The sequence below is a fragment of the Oncorhynchus masou genome, chromosome 13 (genome assembly GCF_036934945.1).
Source record: "Oncorhynchus masou masou isolate Uvic2021 chromosome 13, UVic_Omas_1.1, whole genome shotgun sequence".
In the NCBI taxonomy this organism is placed as follows: domain Eukaryota; kingdom Metazoa; phylum Chordata; class Actinopteri; order Salmoniformes; family Salmonidae; genus Oncorhynchus; species Oncorhynchus masou.
Window position 1 is genome coordinate 52,057,261 of NC_088224.1, and position 20,019 is coordinate 52,077,279.

Sequence of the window (20,019 nt, forward strand, 5' to 3'; positions counted from 1 at the left end):
CACCACTTTTTCACATGTGAGAAAAACGTGTTTTCACCTCACTTGAATTTTGTGAAAAATGGGATATACCATTTCACATGTGAAAAACTTTCTCATGTGAAAATCTCACGTTCAACATGGTGAACATGGTGGTGAAATGGTGTCATTCTCCTCACATGTTAAAAGGTGGTGTTAACATGTTGCAGTAGCAATTTTTCCACATATGGGATTGCAAATTCTGTAACGCCATTCTGTATAAAGGTAATTTAGCCTACCTGAGTATAATAATTCAAGTGCGTTAATTGCAGGTACACGCCTCTCTTCTCCATATGTTGGTCAGTGACTATTAGAAAGAGCCCAGTGAAAAGAACAAAGGCTAGTGCTCCATGTCTCGTTATTTATCCTGTTTAACATGTTAAAAAGAGCACTGTCAGAGTTAATCAGTTAATTAACTCAAGTTCACTTTTTGTAATTTCAGTGCAGACATTTTTGGGGGGGTGGCACATTGTCTGAAATCTTTCAAAATACACTGAAAACATCCAAGATAAATTACAGCTCAATTTGAGCAAATTATGAAGCGATTCCTGCGATATACTCCATCCATTTTTGTAATCATTTGACAGCTCTAGTTGTCGTTAAAGTGTGAAAATGCATATGTGAAAGTGTAGCGGACATGAGTACACGTGAAATGTTGGGAAACCACATGTGTCTGACTGTTTTTCACATCTGATTTTTTCACACGTGTTCAGATGTGTCCAAAAAGCCACGTACAGTGGGGCAAAAAGGTATTTAGTCAGCCACCAATTGTGCAAGTTCTCCCACGTAAAAAGATGAGAGAGGCCTGTAATTTTCATCATAGGTACACTTCAACGATGACAGACAAAATGAGAAATAAAATCCAGAAAATCACATTGTAGGATTTTTAATGAATTTATTAGCATATTATGGTGGAAAATAAGTATTTGGTCAATAACAAAAGTTTATCGCAATACTTTGTTATATACTCTTTTTTGGCAATGACAGAGGTCAAACGTTTTCTGTATGTCTTCACAAGGTTTTCACACACTGTTGCTGGTATTTTGGCCCATTCCTCCATGCAGATCTCCTCTAGAGCAGTGATGTTTTGGGGCTATTGCTGGGCAACACGGACTTTCGACTCCTTCCAAAGATTTTCTATGGGGTTGAGATCTGGAGACTGGCTAGGCCACTCCAGGACCTTGAAATGCTTCTTACGAATCCACTCCTTCTTGGCCGGGCGGTGTGTTTGGGATCATTGTCATGCTGAAAGACCCAGCCACGTTTCATCTTCAATGCCCTTGCTGATGGAAGGAGGTTTTCATTCAAAATCTCACGATACATCGCCCCATTCATTCTTTCCTTTACACGGATCAGTCGTCCTGGTCCCTTTGCAGAAAAACAGCCCCAAAGCATGATGTTTCCACCCCCATGCTTCACAGTAGGTATGGTGTTCTTTGAATGCAACTCAGCATTCAAACACGACGAGTTGAGTTTTTACCAAAAAGTTATATTTTGGTTTAATCTGACCATATGACATTCTCCCAATCCTCTTCTGGATCATCCAAATGCTCTCTAGCAAACTTCAGACTGGCCTGGACATGTACTGGCTTAAGCAGGGGGACACGTCTGGCACTGCAGGATTTGAGTCCCTGGCGAGGTAGTGTGTTACTGATGGTATGCTTTGTTACTTTGGTCCCAGCTCTATGCAGGTCATTCACTAGGTCCTCCCGTGTGGTTCTGAGATTTTTGCTCACCGTTCTTGTGATCATTTTGACCCCACGGGGCGAGATCTTGCGTGGAGCCCCAGATCGAGGGGGATTATCAGGGGTCTTGTATGTCTTCCATTTCCTAATAATTGCTCCCACAGTTGATTTCTTCAAACCAAGCTGCTTACCTATTGCAGATTCAGTCTTCCCAGCCTGGTGCAGGTCTACAATTTTGTTTCTGGTGTCCTTTGACAGCTCTTTGGTCTTGGCCATAGTGGAGTTTGGAGTGTGACTGTTTGAGGTTGTGGACAGGTGTCTTTTATACTGATAACAAGTTCAAACAGGTGCCATTAATACAGGTAACGAGTGGAGGACATAGGATCCTCTTAAAGAAGAAGTTACAGGTCTGTGAGAGCCAGAAATCTTGCTTGTTTGTAGGTGACCAAATACTTATTTTCCACCATAATTTGCAAATAAATTAATAAAAAATCCTACAATGTGATTTTCTGGAGAATTTTTTTTCTCATTTTGTCTTTCATTGTTGAAGTTTACCTATGATGAAAATTACAGGCCTCTCTCATATTTTTAAGTGGGGGAACTTGCACAATTGGTGGCTGACTAAATACTTTTTTGCCCCACGTTATTTTCACTTACTGCGTGTGAGTGGTGTGTGTGGTTTTGATGTGTGTGTGTGTGTGTGTGTGTGTGTGTGTGTGTGTGTGTGTGTGTGTGTGTGTGTGTGTGTGTGTGTGTGTGTGCGTGTGTGCGTGTGTGCGTGTGTGCGTGTGTGTGTGTGTGTGTGTGTGTGTGTGTGTGTGTGTGTGTGTGTGTGTGCGTGTGTGTGTGTGCATTCATGTGTGCATATGAACGTGTATATTTCTGTGGGTTCACAGAACTAAACTCCAGGTCCCGTGCATGTTGGCTTTATCTCATTTGCAGCTGCTGCAGCTTTCAATAAGAATCAATTGATTTGAGGGAATCAATTGTAAACAAACAGAATGGACTCCAGACAACCCACTGACCTTCTGACCAAGATTAGACAGAAGTGGTGCATGTTTCCGTTATAATGATCCACATTCATATTGGAAAAGTTGTCACTTGTCACGGATGTAAATTGCTTTGGCCATAGAACGTGGAGGAGCGGGAAAAGAATCCCAAATGGACACATTGGCCTTTTCTCAATTGGATTTGCTCAACTACTGCGTTCTCTCTCTGTCCTCTCTGGCCTACTTTTGAAAAAGGTAATCGAGGAGAGGCAGCGAGGAGAGTGAAAGTGGATGAAAATGCACTTGTATGAAATGGCTGTCCTTATCCAATCGTGCGTCATCAGACAAATTACGTTTACAGGGTGGAATTCCAAAATAAATGTACAAAGTGATAAAAACAAATGTAGAACAAATGAGAACAGGATATTCTGTTCCCTGTGTAAAATAGAAAATGCACCCCTGTAAAAAGCCTCATGGGGCGTCATGTCAGTCTAATCAGATTACTTGGTAGTTCGGTGACGCCGTGCAGACAGGTGCAAATGTGCTTTAAATGGAGGAGAGAGGGGCAGGTGGGTGAGAGAGGAGAAGGAGGGGAGTGTCGGGGACACTCCATTGGATGACAAAGGGATTATTTATTAATCATTTGATTCACTGCTCCTGTCATTTTCTAATCTCGTTCGGCGAAGATCCCGAGCTTTGCTCCAATAGCTAAAAAATCGTCCTCCTTTACTCTTCCTTTATAAATATTTACCCGCATTTGGTGTTTGTTCATGGCCCGTCCCCCACCCCAGCCAGTCTGTCTTCCTCTACGATTGTGTCCGAAATGCCACCCTATTCCCTACATAGTGCACTACTTTTTGACTGGTCAAAAGAAGTCCACATCTTAAGACAGCAGTCCTCCTCCTCACTACCATACAATGTTAATTAAAGACAGGGATCAAGCCCCACCTGAAATTGCATTTTTTGTTTCCCCTGCAAGTAAGATTAAAACCCAAACTCGTGTGCAGGGGAGTGCATAGGAAAAATTCTATTTCCCTAAAAATGTTCCCTTTTTGACACTGATTCAGTGTGATGGTGGATGTTTGAAAAGACAGATCACAACTTCCTTTTGAAGACTGATAAAATACCTGAAATGTTTAGATTAAATGTAGTTCTCAGCTATTATTTTAACCAGGTCATTGTGCCCCTGCATGACGGCACATTTTGCTTGGCACTAACTCCCGACATGACACTTTTCGAGTACAACTTTTGTCCCCAATTGTTATCTTAAATAGAATGCTTCCTGGCAGGAAATTCTAAATGGTTAGCAAAAAACTTCCACATGGCCATTCCAACCTGTTGCTAATTATGTTCTATCATTGCACCCCCATTCAATCTGTCATATTTTAATCCACAGCTGTAGGTCTACTATCGGTGAGGGGAAATCATACACAGAGCAGCTGGAAGTTAATACATCGATAGAACATGATCAAGTTAATAGGCAGAAAACCCCAAAACCTCCTACTTATTAAAGATTACCTGGGAACCGCTGGCTCAGACTGTTAGTGTAGGATAAAACCACGCACTAAGCAACATACAACTCCTATTCAACAGGCTGAATGTGGCCTTTTGACCATGTCCTGTCCTGTATTATCTGACTGGATGCTTGTCTCTGTGTGTTGACAGTGTGCCAGATCCTGTCCAAGGGAGTGGTGGCAGTCCTGGGTCCCTCTGCCAGCCCTGCTTCCAATTCCATCATCAGCAATATCTGTGGAGAGAAAGAGGTGAGTACCGGCTTGTATTTTGACTGGCTTTATTTTGCCTGTCACAATAGCAGTTTTCCAGTCATATTATGGAACGATGTGTTTTATTACTACTGTGATTTTGAGGCTGTGCTCGACCCTTGTCTGGGACTCATGTCAATGCCACAGCAGACAGACATTTTTTTCTTCTTCTCTCATAACGTTATAAGCTATTGTCTGAATTTTCAAAGGGGCCAAGGGTCAAGGACTTAACAGCGTACAACATTAATCCAATCGAATCATTTCTCAGACGGATTGTAATTGGCTTGGTCCTGCCCGTGTGTCTGTCAGTTGTGTGAAGGACCGCCTCTCCTTGAACAACATCGAAAGTCATCATCTATACGTGTTCAGTACAGGGTCCATTCAAATGAAATAAAATCAAATGCTATTTGTCCCATGTGCCGAATACATGCGCCGAATACATGTGCCGAATACATGCGCCGAATACCTTACAGTGAAATGCTTACTTATACAAGCCCTTCACCAACAATGCAGTTTGAGAAAGAGTTAAGATGAACAAATAATGAAAGAACGGCTGTAAATAACAATAGCGGGGCTCTATACAGGGGTTACCGGTACAGAGTCAATGTGGAGGCTATATACAGGGGTTACCGGTACAGAGTCAATGTGGAGGCTATATACAGGGGTTACCGGTACAGAGTCAATGTGGAGGCTCTATACAGGGGTTACCGGTACAGAGTCAATGTGGAGGCTCTATACAGTGGTTACCGGTACAGAGTCAATGTGGAGGCTATATACAGGGGTTACCGGTACAGAGTCAATGTGGAGGCTCTATACAGGGGTTACCGGTACAGAGTCAATGTGGAGGCTATATACAGGGGTTACCGGTACAGAGTCAATGTGGAGGCTCTATACAGGGGTTACCGGTACAGAGTCAATGTGGAGGCTATATACAGGGGTTACCGGTACAGAGTCAATGTGGAGGCTCTATACAGGGGTTACCGGTACAAAGTCAATGTGGAGGCTATATACAGGGGTTACCGGTACAGAGTCAATGTGGAGGCTATATACAGGGGTTACCGGTACAGAGTCAATGTGGAGGCTATATACAGGGGTTACCGGTACAGAGTCAATGTGGAGGCTATATACAGGGGTTACCGGTACAGAGTCAATGTGGAGGCTCTATACAGGGGTTACCGGTACAGAGTCAATGTGGAGGCTCTATACAGGGGTTACCGGTACAGAGTCAATGTGGAGGCTATATACAGGGGTTACCGGTACAGAGTCAATGTGGAGGCTATATACAGGGGTTACCGGTACAGAGTCAATGTGGAGGCTATATACAGGGGTTACCGGTACAGAGTCAATGTGGAGGCTATATACAGGGGTTACCGGTACAGAGTCAATGTGGAGGCTATATACAGGGGTTACCGGTACAGAGTCAATGTGGAGGCTATATACAGGGGTTACCGGTACAGAGTCAATGTGGAGGCTATATACAGGGGTTACCGGTACAGAGTCAATGTGGAGGCTATATACAGGGGTTACCGGTACAGAGTCAATGTGGAGGCTATATACAGGGGTTACCGGTACAGAGTCAATGTGGAGGCTATATACAGGGGTTACCGGTACAGAGTCAATGTGGAGGCTATATACAGGGGTTACCGGTACAGAGTCAATGTGGAGGCTATATACAGGGGTTACCGGTACAGAGTCAATGTGGAGGCTATATACAGGGGTTACCGGTACAGAGTCAATGTGGAGGCTATATACAGGGGTTTCCTGGTACAGAGTCAATGTGGAGGCTATATACAGGGGTTACCGGTACAGAGTCAATGTGGAGGCTATATACAGGGGTTACCGGTACAGAGTCAATGTGGAGGCTATATACAGGGGTTACCGGTACAGAGTCAATGTGGAGGCTATATACAGGGGTTACCGGTACAGAGTCAATGTGGAGGCTATATACAGGGCTTACCGGTACAGAGTCAATGTGGAGGCTATATACAGGGGTTACCGGTACAGAGTCAATGTGGAGGCTATATACAGGGGTTACCGGTACAGAGTCAATGTGGAGGCTATATACAGGGGTTACCGGTACAGAGTCAATGTGGAGGCTATATACAGGGCTTACCGGTACAGAGTCAATGTGGAGGCTATATACAGGGGTTACCGGTACAGAGTCAATGTGGAGGCTATATACAGGGGTTACCGGTACAGAGTCAATGTGGAGGCTATATACAGGGGTTACCGGTACAGAGTCAATGTGGAGGCTATATACAGGGGTTACCGGTACAGAGTCAATGTGGAGGCTATATACAGGGGTTACCGGTACAGAGTCAATGTGGAGGCTCTATACAGGGGTTACCGGTACAGAGTCAATGTGGAGGCTCTATACAGGGGTTACCGGTACAGAGTCAATGTGGAGGCTATATACAGGGGTTACCGGTACAGAGTCAATGTGGAGGCTATATACAGGGGTTACCGGTACAGAGTCAATGTGGAGGCTATATACAGGGCTTACCGGTACAGAGTCAATGTGGAGGCTATATACAGGGGTTACCGGTACAGAGTCAATGTGGAGGCTATATACAGGGGTTACCGGTACAGAGTCAATGTGGAGGCTATATACAGGGGTTACCGGTACAGAGTCAATGTGGAGGCTATATACAGGGGTTACCGGTACAGAGTCAATGTGCGGGGGCACCGGTGTCGAGTTAATTGAGGTAATATGTACATTGAGTCGTGATGTTGAGCAGTTTTGCTTCGGCTTCAGGGATTTGTGCCTGTTGCAGGATGTTACTACTGTAAACAGGATACTGTTTTGAGGAGTTTCTTTAATAGCTGTCAGGGTGTATTCTGACAATGAATGAAGGTCCCACTGCTCTGTTATTACCCTGAAAGTGATATCTCACCAATGGTCTCCTTTTGCAAACTGGGCATGTCGATAGTCTTTCTCAGTAGAGGACAACAGGCCTGGCCCTGGCTGATGGAACATGTCTGTGGGACTGAGGGAGGGAGAGTGCTTTGGCCACTTTATTATGACCTGTTTGAGGGGAGAGTGGAGTGCGATGGAGAATATTGTTTTCCAATTTAATTGCCAGAGGTGTGTGTTTAATGCAGTAGCCTCATAGTACTAACGTTGATGAACATTTATTATAGATCGAGATTATTGATATTGCATATGTGCTGGTATAATGTGCATCCAACACTGACAAATAGATCAATGAGCAATCAATGTGTTGTATACAGTGCCTTCAGAAAGTATTCACATCCCTTGACTTGTTCCACATTTTTGTTGTGTTACAGCCTTAAGTTACATGTCACTGGCCTACACACCATAATCCATAATGTCAAAGTGGAATTATGTTTTTCAAACTTATGACAAATTAATTCAAAATGAAAAGCTGAAATGTCTTGAGTCAAGACGCATCCTATCTGTAAGTTCCCTCAGTCGCAGTGGATTTCAAACACATATTCATCCACAAAAAAACAGGGAGGTTTTCCAATGCCTCGCAAAGAAGGGCACCTATTTGTAGATGGGGAAAAATAAAAGCAGACATTCAATTTCCCTTTGAGCATGGTGAAGTTATTAATTACACTTTGGATAGTGAATCATTGCACCCAGTCAATACAAAGATGCAGGCGTCCTTCCTAACTCAGTTGCCGGAGAGGAAGAAAACCGCTCAGGGATTTCACCATGAGGCCAATGGTGACTTTAAAACAGTTACTAGTTTAATGTCTGTAATAGAAAATTGAGGATGGAATCAACAACACTGCAGTTACTCCACAATACTAACCTAATTGACAGAGTGAAAAGAAGGAAGCCTGTACAGAAGACAAATATTCCAAAATATGCATCCTGTTTGCAACAAGGAACTAATGTAATGCTACAAAACATGTGGCAAACGGAGTACCACGTTTTATATTTTCAAGCATAGTGGTGGCTGTATCATGTTATGGGTATGCTTGTAATCGTTAAGGACTGGGGAGTTTTTTAGGATAAAAAATAAATGGAATGGAGCTAAACACAGGCAAAATCCTAGAGAAAAACCTGGTTCAGTCTGCTTTCCATCAGATACAGGGAGATGAATTCACCTTTCAGCAGGACAATAACCTAAAACACAAGGCCAAATCTACACTGGAGTTGCTTACCAAGAAGACAATTAATGTTCCTGAGTGGCCAAGTTACAGTGTTGACTTAAAGCTACTTGAAAATCTATGGCAAGACCTGAAAATGGTTGTGTACCAATGATCAACCACAAATTTGACAGAGCTTGAAGAATTCTGAAAAGAATAATGGGCAAATCTTGCACAATCCAAGTGTGGGAAGCTATTAGAGACTTACCCAGAAAGACTGCCAGCTGTAATCTGCTGCAAAAAGTACTTTTACCAAGTATTGACCCAGGGGTGTGAATACTTATGTAAATTTAATATTTTTGTTTCATTTTCAATACATTTGCAAAAATGTATAAAAACATGTTTTCACCTTGTCTTTATGGGGTATTGTGTGTAGATTGGTGAGAGAAAGGAAGAAATATGTTTAATACATTTTATTATTCAGGCTGTAACGCAACAACGTGGAATAAGTCAAGGGGTATGAATACTTTCTGAAGGCACTGTATATTTTACTTTCTATATATATATATATCAACCCAGCATCTACAGTAGCCTATATAGTGTTATATTGTGTGTGTGTGTGTGTGTGTGTGTGTGTGTGTGTGTGTGTGTGTGTGTGCGTGTGCGTGTGTGTGTGTGTGTGTTTGTGGCAGTTGTTGTGACGGTGTTGGGGAGTCAATTACTTCCTGTGTGTGCTCAGTGATTGTGTCTGTGTTCATAATTCTTTACTGCACAGATGCTGGCAAGCTGACAGGAGGCCGAGTAAATAGGGGGACACATGAAAATATGGCTCATGACAGCCCCTTCCATGTGATCAACCTATTACAAACACTCAATTTATCATTCGGAGAGCTCCATATCCATTTGGGGGGCTCTAAGAGTTGCTGTGCTGAGGCATACTGTAACCCATCTGGATGTAGAAAATGGTAACTAATACAAACAGTACCTGTTTCTGTGGACAGGTTTTTATCTCTTCACAGGAAGCAATTGCGTAGCACAGATGCCGAGAACTCCTAGCTCCATGTACAGTATAATCCTTTTAACACCTCTTAAACGTTAGCTTTCCTATTTAGTGGACTTTGAGCGGTTCTAGACCGGTTCCTGACCAACATTTTTTGTGTACAGAGTGCTCTGTGAACAGCACAACATCAATTGCTGCGCTCTGTGAAATCTGACACCTCATTTGCATAGAGAGCGACACGTTAGATTTTCTGGCCTATGCAGATAATGGTTTGATTTCCTCTGGCTGTGAACCTCGCAGCTTCACTTACAATACGGGAAATATGAGATGGGATACCCTAGCTATAGCAGCAAAAGCAATCTCATCACGCTGTGATGTTCATTGATGGATTTAGTCCACTTTCTCTTGGTCACAGCAAGACAAAATCACTTTGTGTTTAAAGCTGAAGTTGTAACAAGTCAGCAAGCATGGCGTCTGCGTCGCTCAGAGGATGCTGGGCAGAAAATGCTCTGTCGTCAGTCATGAAGTGTTGCCAATTTTGTACTGTCAACAAGTATAATCATGTTTATTTTACAGTTAAAAGATAGGTTAAATATTAAAGTCATTTATAATGTTATTGTTACTATAATTAGAAAGCATTTCAATCATTTCATGCCCTATTCCCCCACTTTTGTTGAGGAATATTATTTGTTATATTTCGTTTGTACTGTGTACTTGAGCTTGTGTCCTTAAAAGAGACGACACCTGAGCAATGTATAACTATTTGTATCAGAAAGGTGAGATTTGAATCTTCTGGCAGTTTAATTAAGTATTACTGGGTATTGTTTATGGCCGTCTTATGATAAATAATTATTGTCTATTTGTCTGTCTATTTAGGCGGGAATCTAAATGTTTACATTGCATTGAACAGTTTTTTATGTTTTGCTGTTGAATGCTGCAGAACATGTTTTAAGTAATGGTCTTCTACACTGAACAAAAATATAAACGCAACATTTAAAGTGTTGGTCCCATGTTTCATGAGCTGAAATAAAAGATTCCCAAAATTTTACATACGCACAAAAGCTTATTTCTCTCAAATTTTGCGCACCAATTTGTTTACGTCCCTGTTAGTGAGCATTTCTCCTTTGCCAATATCATCCATCCACCTGACAGGTGTTGCATATCAAGAAGTTGTTTAAACAGCATGTTCATTACACAGGTGCACCTTGTGCTTGGGACAATAAAAGGCCAATCTAAAATGTGCAGTTTTGTCACACAACACAATGCCACAGATGTTTCAAGTTTTGAGGGAGTGTGCAATTGACGTGCTGACTGCTTTAATTTCTGTACCATACTTTGGCAGTACATCCAACCGGCCAACATCCAACCATGCATATGGCGTTGTGTGGGTGAGCGGTTGCTGATGTCAACGTTGTGAACAGAATGCCTCATGGTGGCGGAGGGGTTATGGTATGGGCATGCATAAGCTACGGACAATGAACACAATTGCATTTTATCGATGGCAATTTTAATGCACAGAAATACCGCAATGAGATCCTGAGGCCCATTGTCATGCCATTCATCCGCCGCCATCACCTCATGTTTCAGCATGATAAGGCACGGCTCCATGTTGCAAGGATCTGCATACAATTCCTGGAAGCTGAAAATGCCCCAGTTCTTCCATGGCCTGCATACTCATCAGACATGTCACCCATTGAGCTTGTTTGGGATGCTCTGGATTAACTTGTATGACAGTGTGTTCCAGTTCCCGCCAATATCCAGCAACTTCTCGCAACCATTGAAGAAGTGTGGGACAACCTTCAACAGGCCACAATCAACAGCCTGGTCTATGCTAAGGAGATGTGTCGTGCTGCATGAGGCAAATGGTGGTCACACCAGACACTGACTGGTTTTCTGATCCACACACCTACCTTTTTTTAAGGTGTCTGTGACCAACAGATGCATATCTGTATACCGAGATGTGAAATCCATAGATTAGGGCCTAATGAATTCATTTCAATTTACTGATTTCCTTATATGAACTGTTAATCAGTCAAATCTTTGAAATTGTTGTATGCCGGTTGATATTTTTGCTCAGTATAATTTACATAAGCTGTAAGGAGCTCCGACTTGGGTTTGAACTTCGAGGAAATGTCTGTTTTAAGCATGAAACACACAGAAAACCTCACTGCCTATAGGTACTTATCACAGTGGGAGGCCGTTCATTCTATTGCTACAATAAAAGCAGTACCTGCTGCATGCTGACTGGTAGTGACAAACCTGACGATTCTACTTTTAGATTTGCAGTGCTTGTCAGTGGCCGAGAACTTCACGTTGTGCCAATCAGAGAGCACGAACCCCCGCATTGGGGGAGCCAATATGAGGGACAACGTTAAAAAAAAAATATATATATATATATATATATATATATACAGTGCCTTGCGAAAGTATTCGGCCCCCTTGAACTTTGCGACCTTTTGCCACATTTCAGGCTTCAAACATAAAGATATAAAACTGTATTTTTTTGTGAAGAATCAACAACAAGTGGGACACAATCATGAAGTGGAACGACATTTATTGGATATTTCAAACTTTTTTAACAAATCAAAAACTGAAAAATTGGGCGTGCAAAATTATTCAGCCCCTTTACTTTCAGTGCAGCAAACTCTCTCCAGAAGTTCAGTGAGGATCTCTGAATGTGTGGAAGAAGGTGCTCTGGTCAGATGAAACCAAAATTGAACTTTTTGGCAACAATGCAAAATGTTATGTTTGGCGTAAAAGCAACACAGCTCATCACTCTGAACACACCATCCCCACTGTCAAACATGGTGGTGGCAGCATCATGGTTTGGGCCTGCTTTTCTTCAGCAGGGACAGGGAAGATGGTTAAAATTGATGGGAAGATGGATGGAGCCAAATACAGGACCATTCTGGAAGAAAACCTGATGGAGTCTGCAAAAGACCTGAGATTGGGACGGAGATTTGTCTTCCAACAAGACAATGATCCAAAACATAAAGCAAAATCTACAATGGAATGGTTCAAAAATAAACATATCCAGGTGTTAGAATGGCCAAGTCAAAGTCCAGACCTGAATCCAATCGAGAATCTGTGGAAAGAACTGAAAACTGCTGTTCACAAATGCTCTCCATCCAACCTCACTGAGCTCGAGCTGTTTTGCAAGGAGGAATGGGAAAAAATTTCAGTCTCTCGATGTGCAAAACTGATAGAGACATACCCCAAGCGACTTACAGCTGTAATCGCAGCAAAAGGTGGCGCTACAAATTTTTCAGTTTTTGATTTGTTAAAAAAGTTTGAAATATCCAATAAATGTCGTTCCACTTCATGATTGTGTCCCACTTGTTGTTGATTCTTCACAAAAAAATACAGTTTTATATATTTATGTTTGAAGCCTGAAATGTGGCAAAAGGTCGCAAAGTTCAAGGGGGGCGAATACTTTCGCAAGGCACTGTATATATATATATATATATATATATATATATATATAAATATAAATATTGGAAAAAAAATGTACATCCAGGATTGCCATGTTTGCGGTTTTCGAAGAAATTGCGTAACTTTGAAAACGATGTTGCGGTTGAAAATGTATTTGTCCGGGTTGTTTTTTTGGGGCTACTTCTAGTGAGTGAGTGGGTGAGTGGTGGGGAGGGCTGGATGGGTGTTTATGTGTTGAGAGCACTGGTTGAGAGAGTGCTGCATCTGAGTCACCGAGACAGAGCAGCACACCCATACTTCGTGACAACTTTTTGCCAGGTGTCAGTAGGTGGTTTAGATTGTCATTATGGAGACACCAATATGCAACCCTTTCTCTATAAAACATATTAACGCACTAGGACTGATATGACAGAGACAAAGCAATAGAAAATCACTTTAGCCGCACTAGAGGGCTTTAGATAAATAAACTGCATTCTAATGTCGACTTTTCTTACGGAAAACCATATCAAACAAAGTTTTTTTTTACGCCTGCTCGGTGCTCAGTTCTTGGGTCTCAAGCACTGCACGAGTGAACATTTGAAATGGAAGTTATAGAACTCCCTCGCATGCTTCTGTTATGGGAAAAAGTCCACATTAAAACATACTGACATGAAATGTGGAGAGTGACAAATTTGCATCTGTTGGCTATCAAGTAGGCTAATGTATATGCCATTGTAGGCTACTGTAGCCTACCATGTGATACAATTAATATGTTGAAATGACGATGTCGCTGGACCAATTGCAAATCAATTTGTGCCACTTGTGTAGCCTACCTGGAGCTGGTAAACGGGTTTAATAAATAGCCTATATCCTCAGTTTATTGTTGTTGTTGTAGCCTTGTGTTATTATGCAATTGTCAATGGCCATGTTTAGTTAATCAATTTGGAAGTTATCAATTGTGATCATGGTCCCTGCTCTATTGCAAATGTATCATTTTGCACATTTAATGTCGATTTCATTGTGGACTTTTCTCTGAAATGAGATGTTGGCCTATCAGGGGCTATAGACAACCTGCATCAAGCTCAACAAACAATGGTAAAGTTGAATCGCAATTATAAACCCAGATTTTAGTCAGTAGCCCATGCCTATTGAAATAACAAGCCAATCTCGCAAATATACCATTTATAACTGTTTGTAGTCTTAACAATCTGGCTCATAAGAACTGTGCAATTGCCAGAAAATAGCCTAACAATCGGTTGGTTGGTTTGAGCACTGAATGCTGATTGGTTGTATATCAGGCCGTGTACCATAGGTATTGCAATTTTTTTTTTTACTGTTCTAATTATATTGGTAACCAGTTTATAATAGCAATAAGGCACCTCAGGGGTTTGTGATATATTTGCTAAAATACCACGGCTAAGGGGTGTGTCCTAAGAACAGGGACCACACCTCCCCGGGTCTTATTTTTTAATCATTCCAGTCAAATGTTAATGTTAAATCAACATCCATTGATGGAAAATTATCTGGCGATTTTAATGAGGGCAAATTATGTTTTATCTTGGGACATAGTTAACCTCGCAAGAATTATAATTTTGATGGCAAATCGAATACAGTTTCTTAGTCTACATCGTCAGAAATTATGTCAAGATCGGACCCTTTTTTTTCAATTCCGCTTAAAACGACCCAAATCTAACTGGCTGTATGTAGCTCAGGACCTGAAGCAAGGATAAGCAAATTCTTGATACCATTTGAAAGGAAACACTTTGAAGTTTGTGTAAATGTGAATTTAATGTAGTAGAATACAACACATTAGATCTGGTAAAAGATAATACAAAGAAGAAAACATGCATTTTTCTTTGCTTTTTTTGTCCCATCATCTTTGAAGTGGAAGAGAAAGGCCATTATGTATTAATCCAGCCCAGGCACAATTTAGATTTTGGTCACTAGATGGCAGCAGTGTATGTGCAAAGTTTTAAACTGATTCAATGAACCATTGTATTTCTGTTCAAAATGTTGTATCAAGACTGCCCAAATGTGTCTTATTGGTTTATTAATACATTTTCAAGTTCATAAATGTTCTCTCTACTCAAACAATAGCATGATATTATTTCACTTTAATAGCTAGTGTAAATTGGACAGTGCAGTTAGATTAACAAGAATTAATAAGCTTTCTGCCCATATCAGATACAGTTGAAGTCGGAAGTTTACATAAACTTAGGTTGGAGTCATTAAAACTATAGTTTTGGCAAGTCAGTTGGGATATTTCCTTTGTGCATGACACAAGTACTTTTTCCAACAATTGTTTACAGACAGATTATTTCACTTATAATTCACTGTATCATAATTCCAGTGGGTCAGAAGTTTACAAACACGAAGTTGACTGTGCCTTTAAACAGCTTGGAAAATTCCAGAAAATTATGTCATGGCTTTAGAAGCTTCTGATAGGCTAATTTAAATAATTGGAGTCAATTGAAGGTGTACCTGTGCATGTGTTTCAAGGCCTACCTTCAAACAGTGCCTCTTTTGAAAATCAAAAGAAATCAGCCAAGACCTCAGGAAAATAATTGTAGACCTCCACCAGTCTGGTTAATCCTTGGGAGCTATTTCCAAACGCCTTAACGTACCACGTTCATCTGTACAAATAATAGTACGCAAGTATAAACACCATGGGACCACACAGCCAACCTACTGCTCAGGAATGAGATGCGACCTGTCTCCTAGAGATGAATGTTCCTTGGTGCGAAAAGTGAAATTCAATCCCAGAACAACAGCAAAGGACCCTCTGAAGATGCTGGAGGAAACAGGTACAAAAGTATCTATATCCACAGTAAAATGAGTCCTATATCAACATAACCTGAAAGGCCGCTCAGCAAGGAAGAAGCCACTGCTCCAAAACCACCATAAAAAAGCCAGACTACAGGTTCAAACTGCACATGTGGACAAAGATCGTGCTTTTTGGAGAAATGTTCTCTGGTCTGATGAAACAAAAATATAACTGTTTGGCCATAATGACCATTGTTATTTTTGGAGGGAAAAGGGGGGAAGCTTGCAAGCCGAAGAACACCATCCCAACCGTGAAGCACGGGGGTGGCAGCATCATGCTGTGGGGGTGCTTTGCTGCAGGAGGGACTGGTGCACTCACAAAATAGATGGCAATATGAGGAAGCAAAATTCACCCAACTTATTGTGGGAAGCTTGTGGAAGGCTACCCGAAACGTTTGACCCAAGTTAAACAATTTAAAGGCAATGCTACCAAAAACTAATTGAGTGTATGTAAACTTCTGACTCACTGGGAATCTGATGAAAGAAAAAAAGCTGAAATGAATCAATCTCTCTACTATTATTCTGACATTTCACATTCTTAAAATACAGTGGTGATTCTAACAGACCTAAGACTGGGAATTTTTACTCGGATTAAATGTCATGAATTGTGAAAAACTGAGTTTAAATGTATTTGAAGATGTATGTACACTTCCGACTTCAACTGTATGTCTGTTGTCATGGGAACTTTTCTTGTTACTCACAACCTCATGCTAATCACATTAGCCTACGTTAGCTCAACCATCCCGCGGGGGTGGGGTACGACACACCGTTCCTGCACACCACACTAAATACTTATAATTTACATTATGATTAAATTAGTTTCCATGAAACAGCTGCCTGTGTTAGCTGCTGTTATTTTCAACATCGGTCAGCTGTGAAAGCTGTGGATGTGGCTTTGGAAAACAATGCATGTGGGTGGGCTCCATTGGCCTACCACCTAATGGGAATGCCCCTGTCATTTGTGACGATAGAATGATATTTTGTCTTAAATGTAAATGATTTCAGCGAGGACATTTGATTCGTTGGATTGAATAGTGATTTAAATGTTTCGCTAAATGTCGTAATGTGAATCATGTCAATACTGTTGAATCAGACATGTAACGTGCCTTAGAATCATATTTTAGACCGTATACTTAAGTGATAGTGTCAGATTTACTTGGATCCTTTGAGATAGCCAATTTCAATGTGTTGGAGCTGTGATTTCAAAGATCTATTATGCATCTTTGGCTCAGCAAACCTTCTTAGCCATATTCCCCAGTTAAAAATGTATTCTATATTTCCCTCTCATTGTAGAATGACTATTTTGCCATTTGGCATCCTTTTACCCAGACACTCCAACCCATTCCTTCGTGATAGAAATAAGGTTCAATATTTGCCACATTGAGACGAGTAAGATTATAGTAGTTCAGTGGGGCAGTGTTTACGGCTGCCCTTTGAACCTGACTGACATGAGGACTGCATGCAGAGCACTCTTCTGGAGGGCTTCACAATAGCCCTGGAGAGGCACAAGAACTGGAGGTCCCTCACATTCACACACACTCTCCCTCTCTTTGTGAGAACACATTGTGAAAAGTGCTTGTATTCTGAATGTCAGTCGTGCAGATATTAAAATACTTTTTTTGTGTGTGTGGTGAGGCTGCCACAGTGCTTGTGTAAAAAAAAAATGATTCAGTCAAACGTTAAATCAAAAAATAGAATATATCTGCAATCCTTTCTGTCAGGCCCAAATGTAAAATTTATTGAAATGAGAGCGTGAAAACACCCTGGGTCAGTTTACCCTGCCAGGTTCTCATTGATAGTGCATGTTAATTCAGAATTATTTCACTCGGCCGAGCATGAGGCATCAACTCTGACCACTACACACGATTAAAACACGGTTGAACAGCCATGAACGGAAGTTGAACACATTTTTTATGGTCTCTTGGTCCTCACATTTACATGGTTATTGTGAAAGCAGTAATTAACATATGATATTCAATTTCTGCCCTGTATTTCTCTGACATTGACCTGTGTGTTGACTGAACCCACTGTGTGTGAGTAGTGTGTGTCAGCTGGCTCAGTCTGATTGTAATGGACACCATGTTCTCTGGCCCAGCAGCACATATCAGTGTGTATGGTCACGGTGTGGAATTGCTTTCATACTGCAGTATGCTCACGTTCCTGCCTATCCTCCATGCCCCGAGACCATATTCCAGGATATATCCTCTCACCTAACATGCACGGAAATCAGTCAACGCAAGTCTCCTCTCATTCTCACTTCACCACACTCAGCATCTCTGGCTGATTTCCTAAAGAGGCAGCGGTCTGACCTGGCGATCCCCCAATGAAAACTCAGTGAGAACGCTTGAGAGATCCTAAGAGAGATTTCGGACGGACCGTTTCTTACCCCCTTATAATCACACACCATCAGCCTAGTACTGGATCCCTTTTTCTGAGAACAGACGATATTTAGTGTGGGGTAATTCAATTTTGGCTAGCGGTGTTGACTTAAATTTTCCAATGTACTGTAATTGGCCCTCTATACCCATAGGCTATTTGCGGGGGAAAGCTTCCTCTCCTGACTGGTGGATGGGATGCTATGTCTGCCGTTGGCAATGTTTCGGATGTTAAGCTCGGTGTCACTCGGCGCAGGGTGCCTCTGTTCCGCCTGCTTGCTAACAAAACACAGGTGCGCCTGCTATTGCTGCTGGATTGCAATTAGAGATGCACAGCTGTTGCACACACACCTCCCGACCTCCCCCTTTTCTTCTCTGTGTCATTGATCTGTCTTGTCGAGGGTTGCCAGGAGATCTGTGCATATCCAAATTCACTACCTCTGTCTTCAGGAAATGGCTTTTATTTGATCGGGGAGATGAATGCGAGCACGGCCGCTCTCTGGTTGCCAGCGATGAACGGGCGATGCAAATTCAATTTGGCCAATTGTTGTCGTTATAGATATGCAAAAGCGTATTCCATATTCCATGCTTCCTTTTGTTTTCTAGTCGACTGTGTCATTGCACTGGCCCTTTTGTTTTAGGTATTAGGTGATAAGATTCAAACAAACCCATCACAGATGCGGTTCTCAGAACCACTGAACAGAATTAATTGTCCCACAAAACTCTCTATGCCATGTCTCACTTGTCTAACATCTGGACCACCTAATACCTCCCTCAGGGACTTCAAGGGCTTAAGAGTGGTCACAAAAAGCGTTTAATTCCTTCCCGTGAAATTCTTGCTTACGAGCCCTTTACCAACATTGCAGAGTTTTCAAAAAGTAAGATACATTTGCTGAATAAACTAAAGGAAAAATATTAACACAATAAAATAACAATAATGAGGCTATATACAAGGAATACCGGTACAGGGTTTAGTCGAGCTGATTGAGGTAATATGTACATGTACATTGGGGTAAAGTGACTATGCATAGAGAATAAACACGCAAGGTAGCAGCAGCATGTGTGAAGGAATATGAATGTATATGTGTGTGTGGTGTCAATGTGTGTGTGTTGGAGTGTCAATGGAGTATGTGCGAGTGTTTGGTTCGAGTCCAGTGAGTGTACATCGAGCCCGTGCAACAGAATCGGCGCAACATATTATAATAAAATAAGGAGGTCAATGTAAATAGTCTGGTTAGCCATTTGATTAACTGTTCAGCAGTCTAATTGCTTGAGCCCGGGCTTGCCGTGCGGTAGCAGAGAGAACAGTCTATGACTTGGGTGGCTGGCGCCTTTGAAAATGTTTTGAGGCACAGAGATGAGAGTGAAGAAGAACTATAGATTTTCCAAGGAAAGGGAGCTTTTTTTTCTCACGGTCGGCTGGTCAATGGGGATGGGGATCTGGTCATCACTGTTCCACTTGCATGAAAAGCCATTGTGGGATCCACCACAGACCGCTCCATCTTCAGCAGCCACCCGCCTTGGACGAAGCAAGCCCAGGGGACCTGCTCCGGGATCATTACAATAATAGAGGCTGTCTCCTCTCTCTCTCTCTCTCCCTCTCCTCTCTGTCTCCGACCCCCTCCCTCCCACCCACAGCAGCCGAGCTCCTACTCTGTGTCTCTCAGTGCCACGTATGGTCAGATGGATATGATCGCCCACACCTGCCCCATCCCTTCACTTTCTCTCCGCCACAGCCACTTCTGCCAGCTCTGGGGTTGACTGACGGACTGTGCTCTCCTGTGCATCTGTTCTCTGATGGGCTGTGGCCAACCTTTATGCTCCTCTCTGTGCTCAGCACTGCTGGTGAGCTCAGGCACTCTACAGTGGCTATGTTGTGTGTTAATTGTGAGTGGGCCA

General features: G+C 42.0%; 1 protein-coding gene across 1 annotated transcript in view; it reads left to right on the forward strand.

Moving 5' to 3' along the window:
• The window catches only part of LOC135552534 (glutamate receptor ionotropic, kainate 4-like), a 221,640-nt gene that overhangs the window by 73,923 nt on the left and 127,698 nt on the right, over positions 1-20,019 (forward strand). Inside the window, exon 3 of the mRNA XM_064984212.1 lies at positions 4,355-4,452. Within this exon, the coding sequence (XP_064840284.1) occupies positions 4,355-4,452 (98 nt within the window). The remainder of the gene's footprint in view (positions 1-4,354; positions 4,453-20,019) is intronic.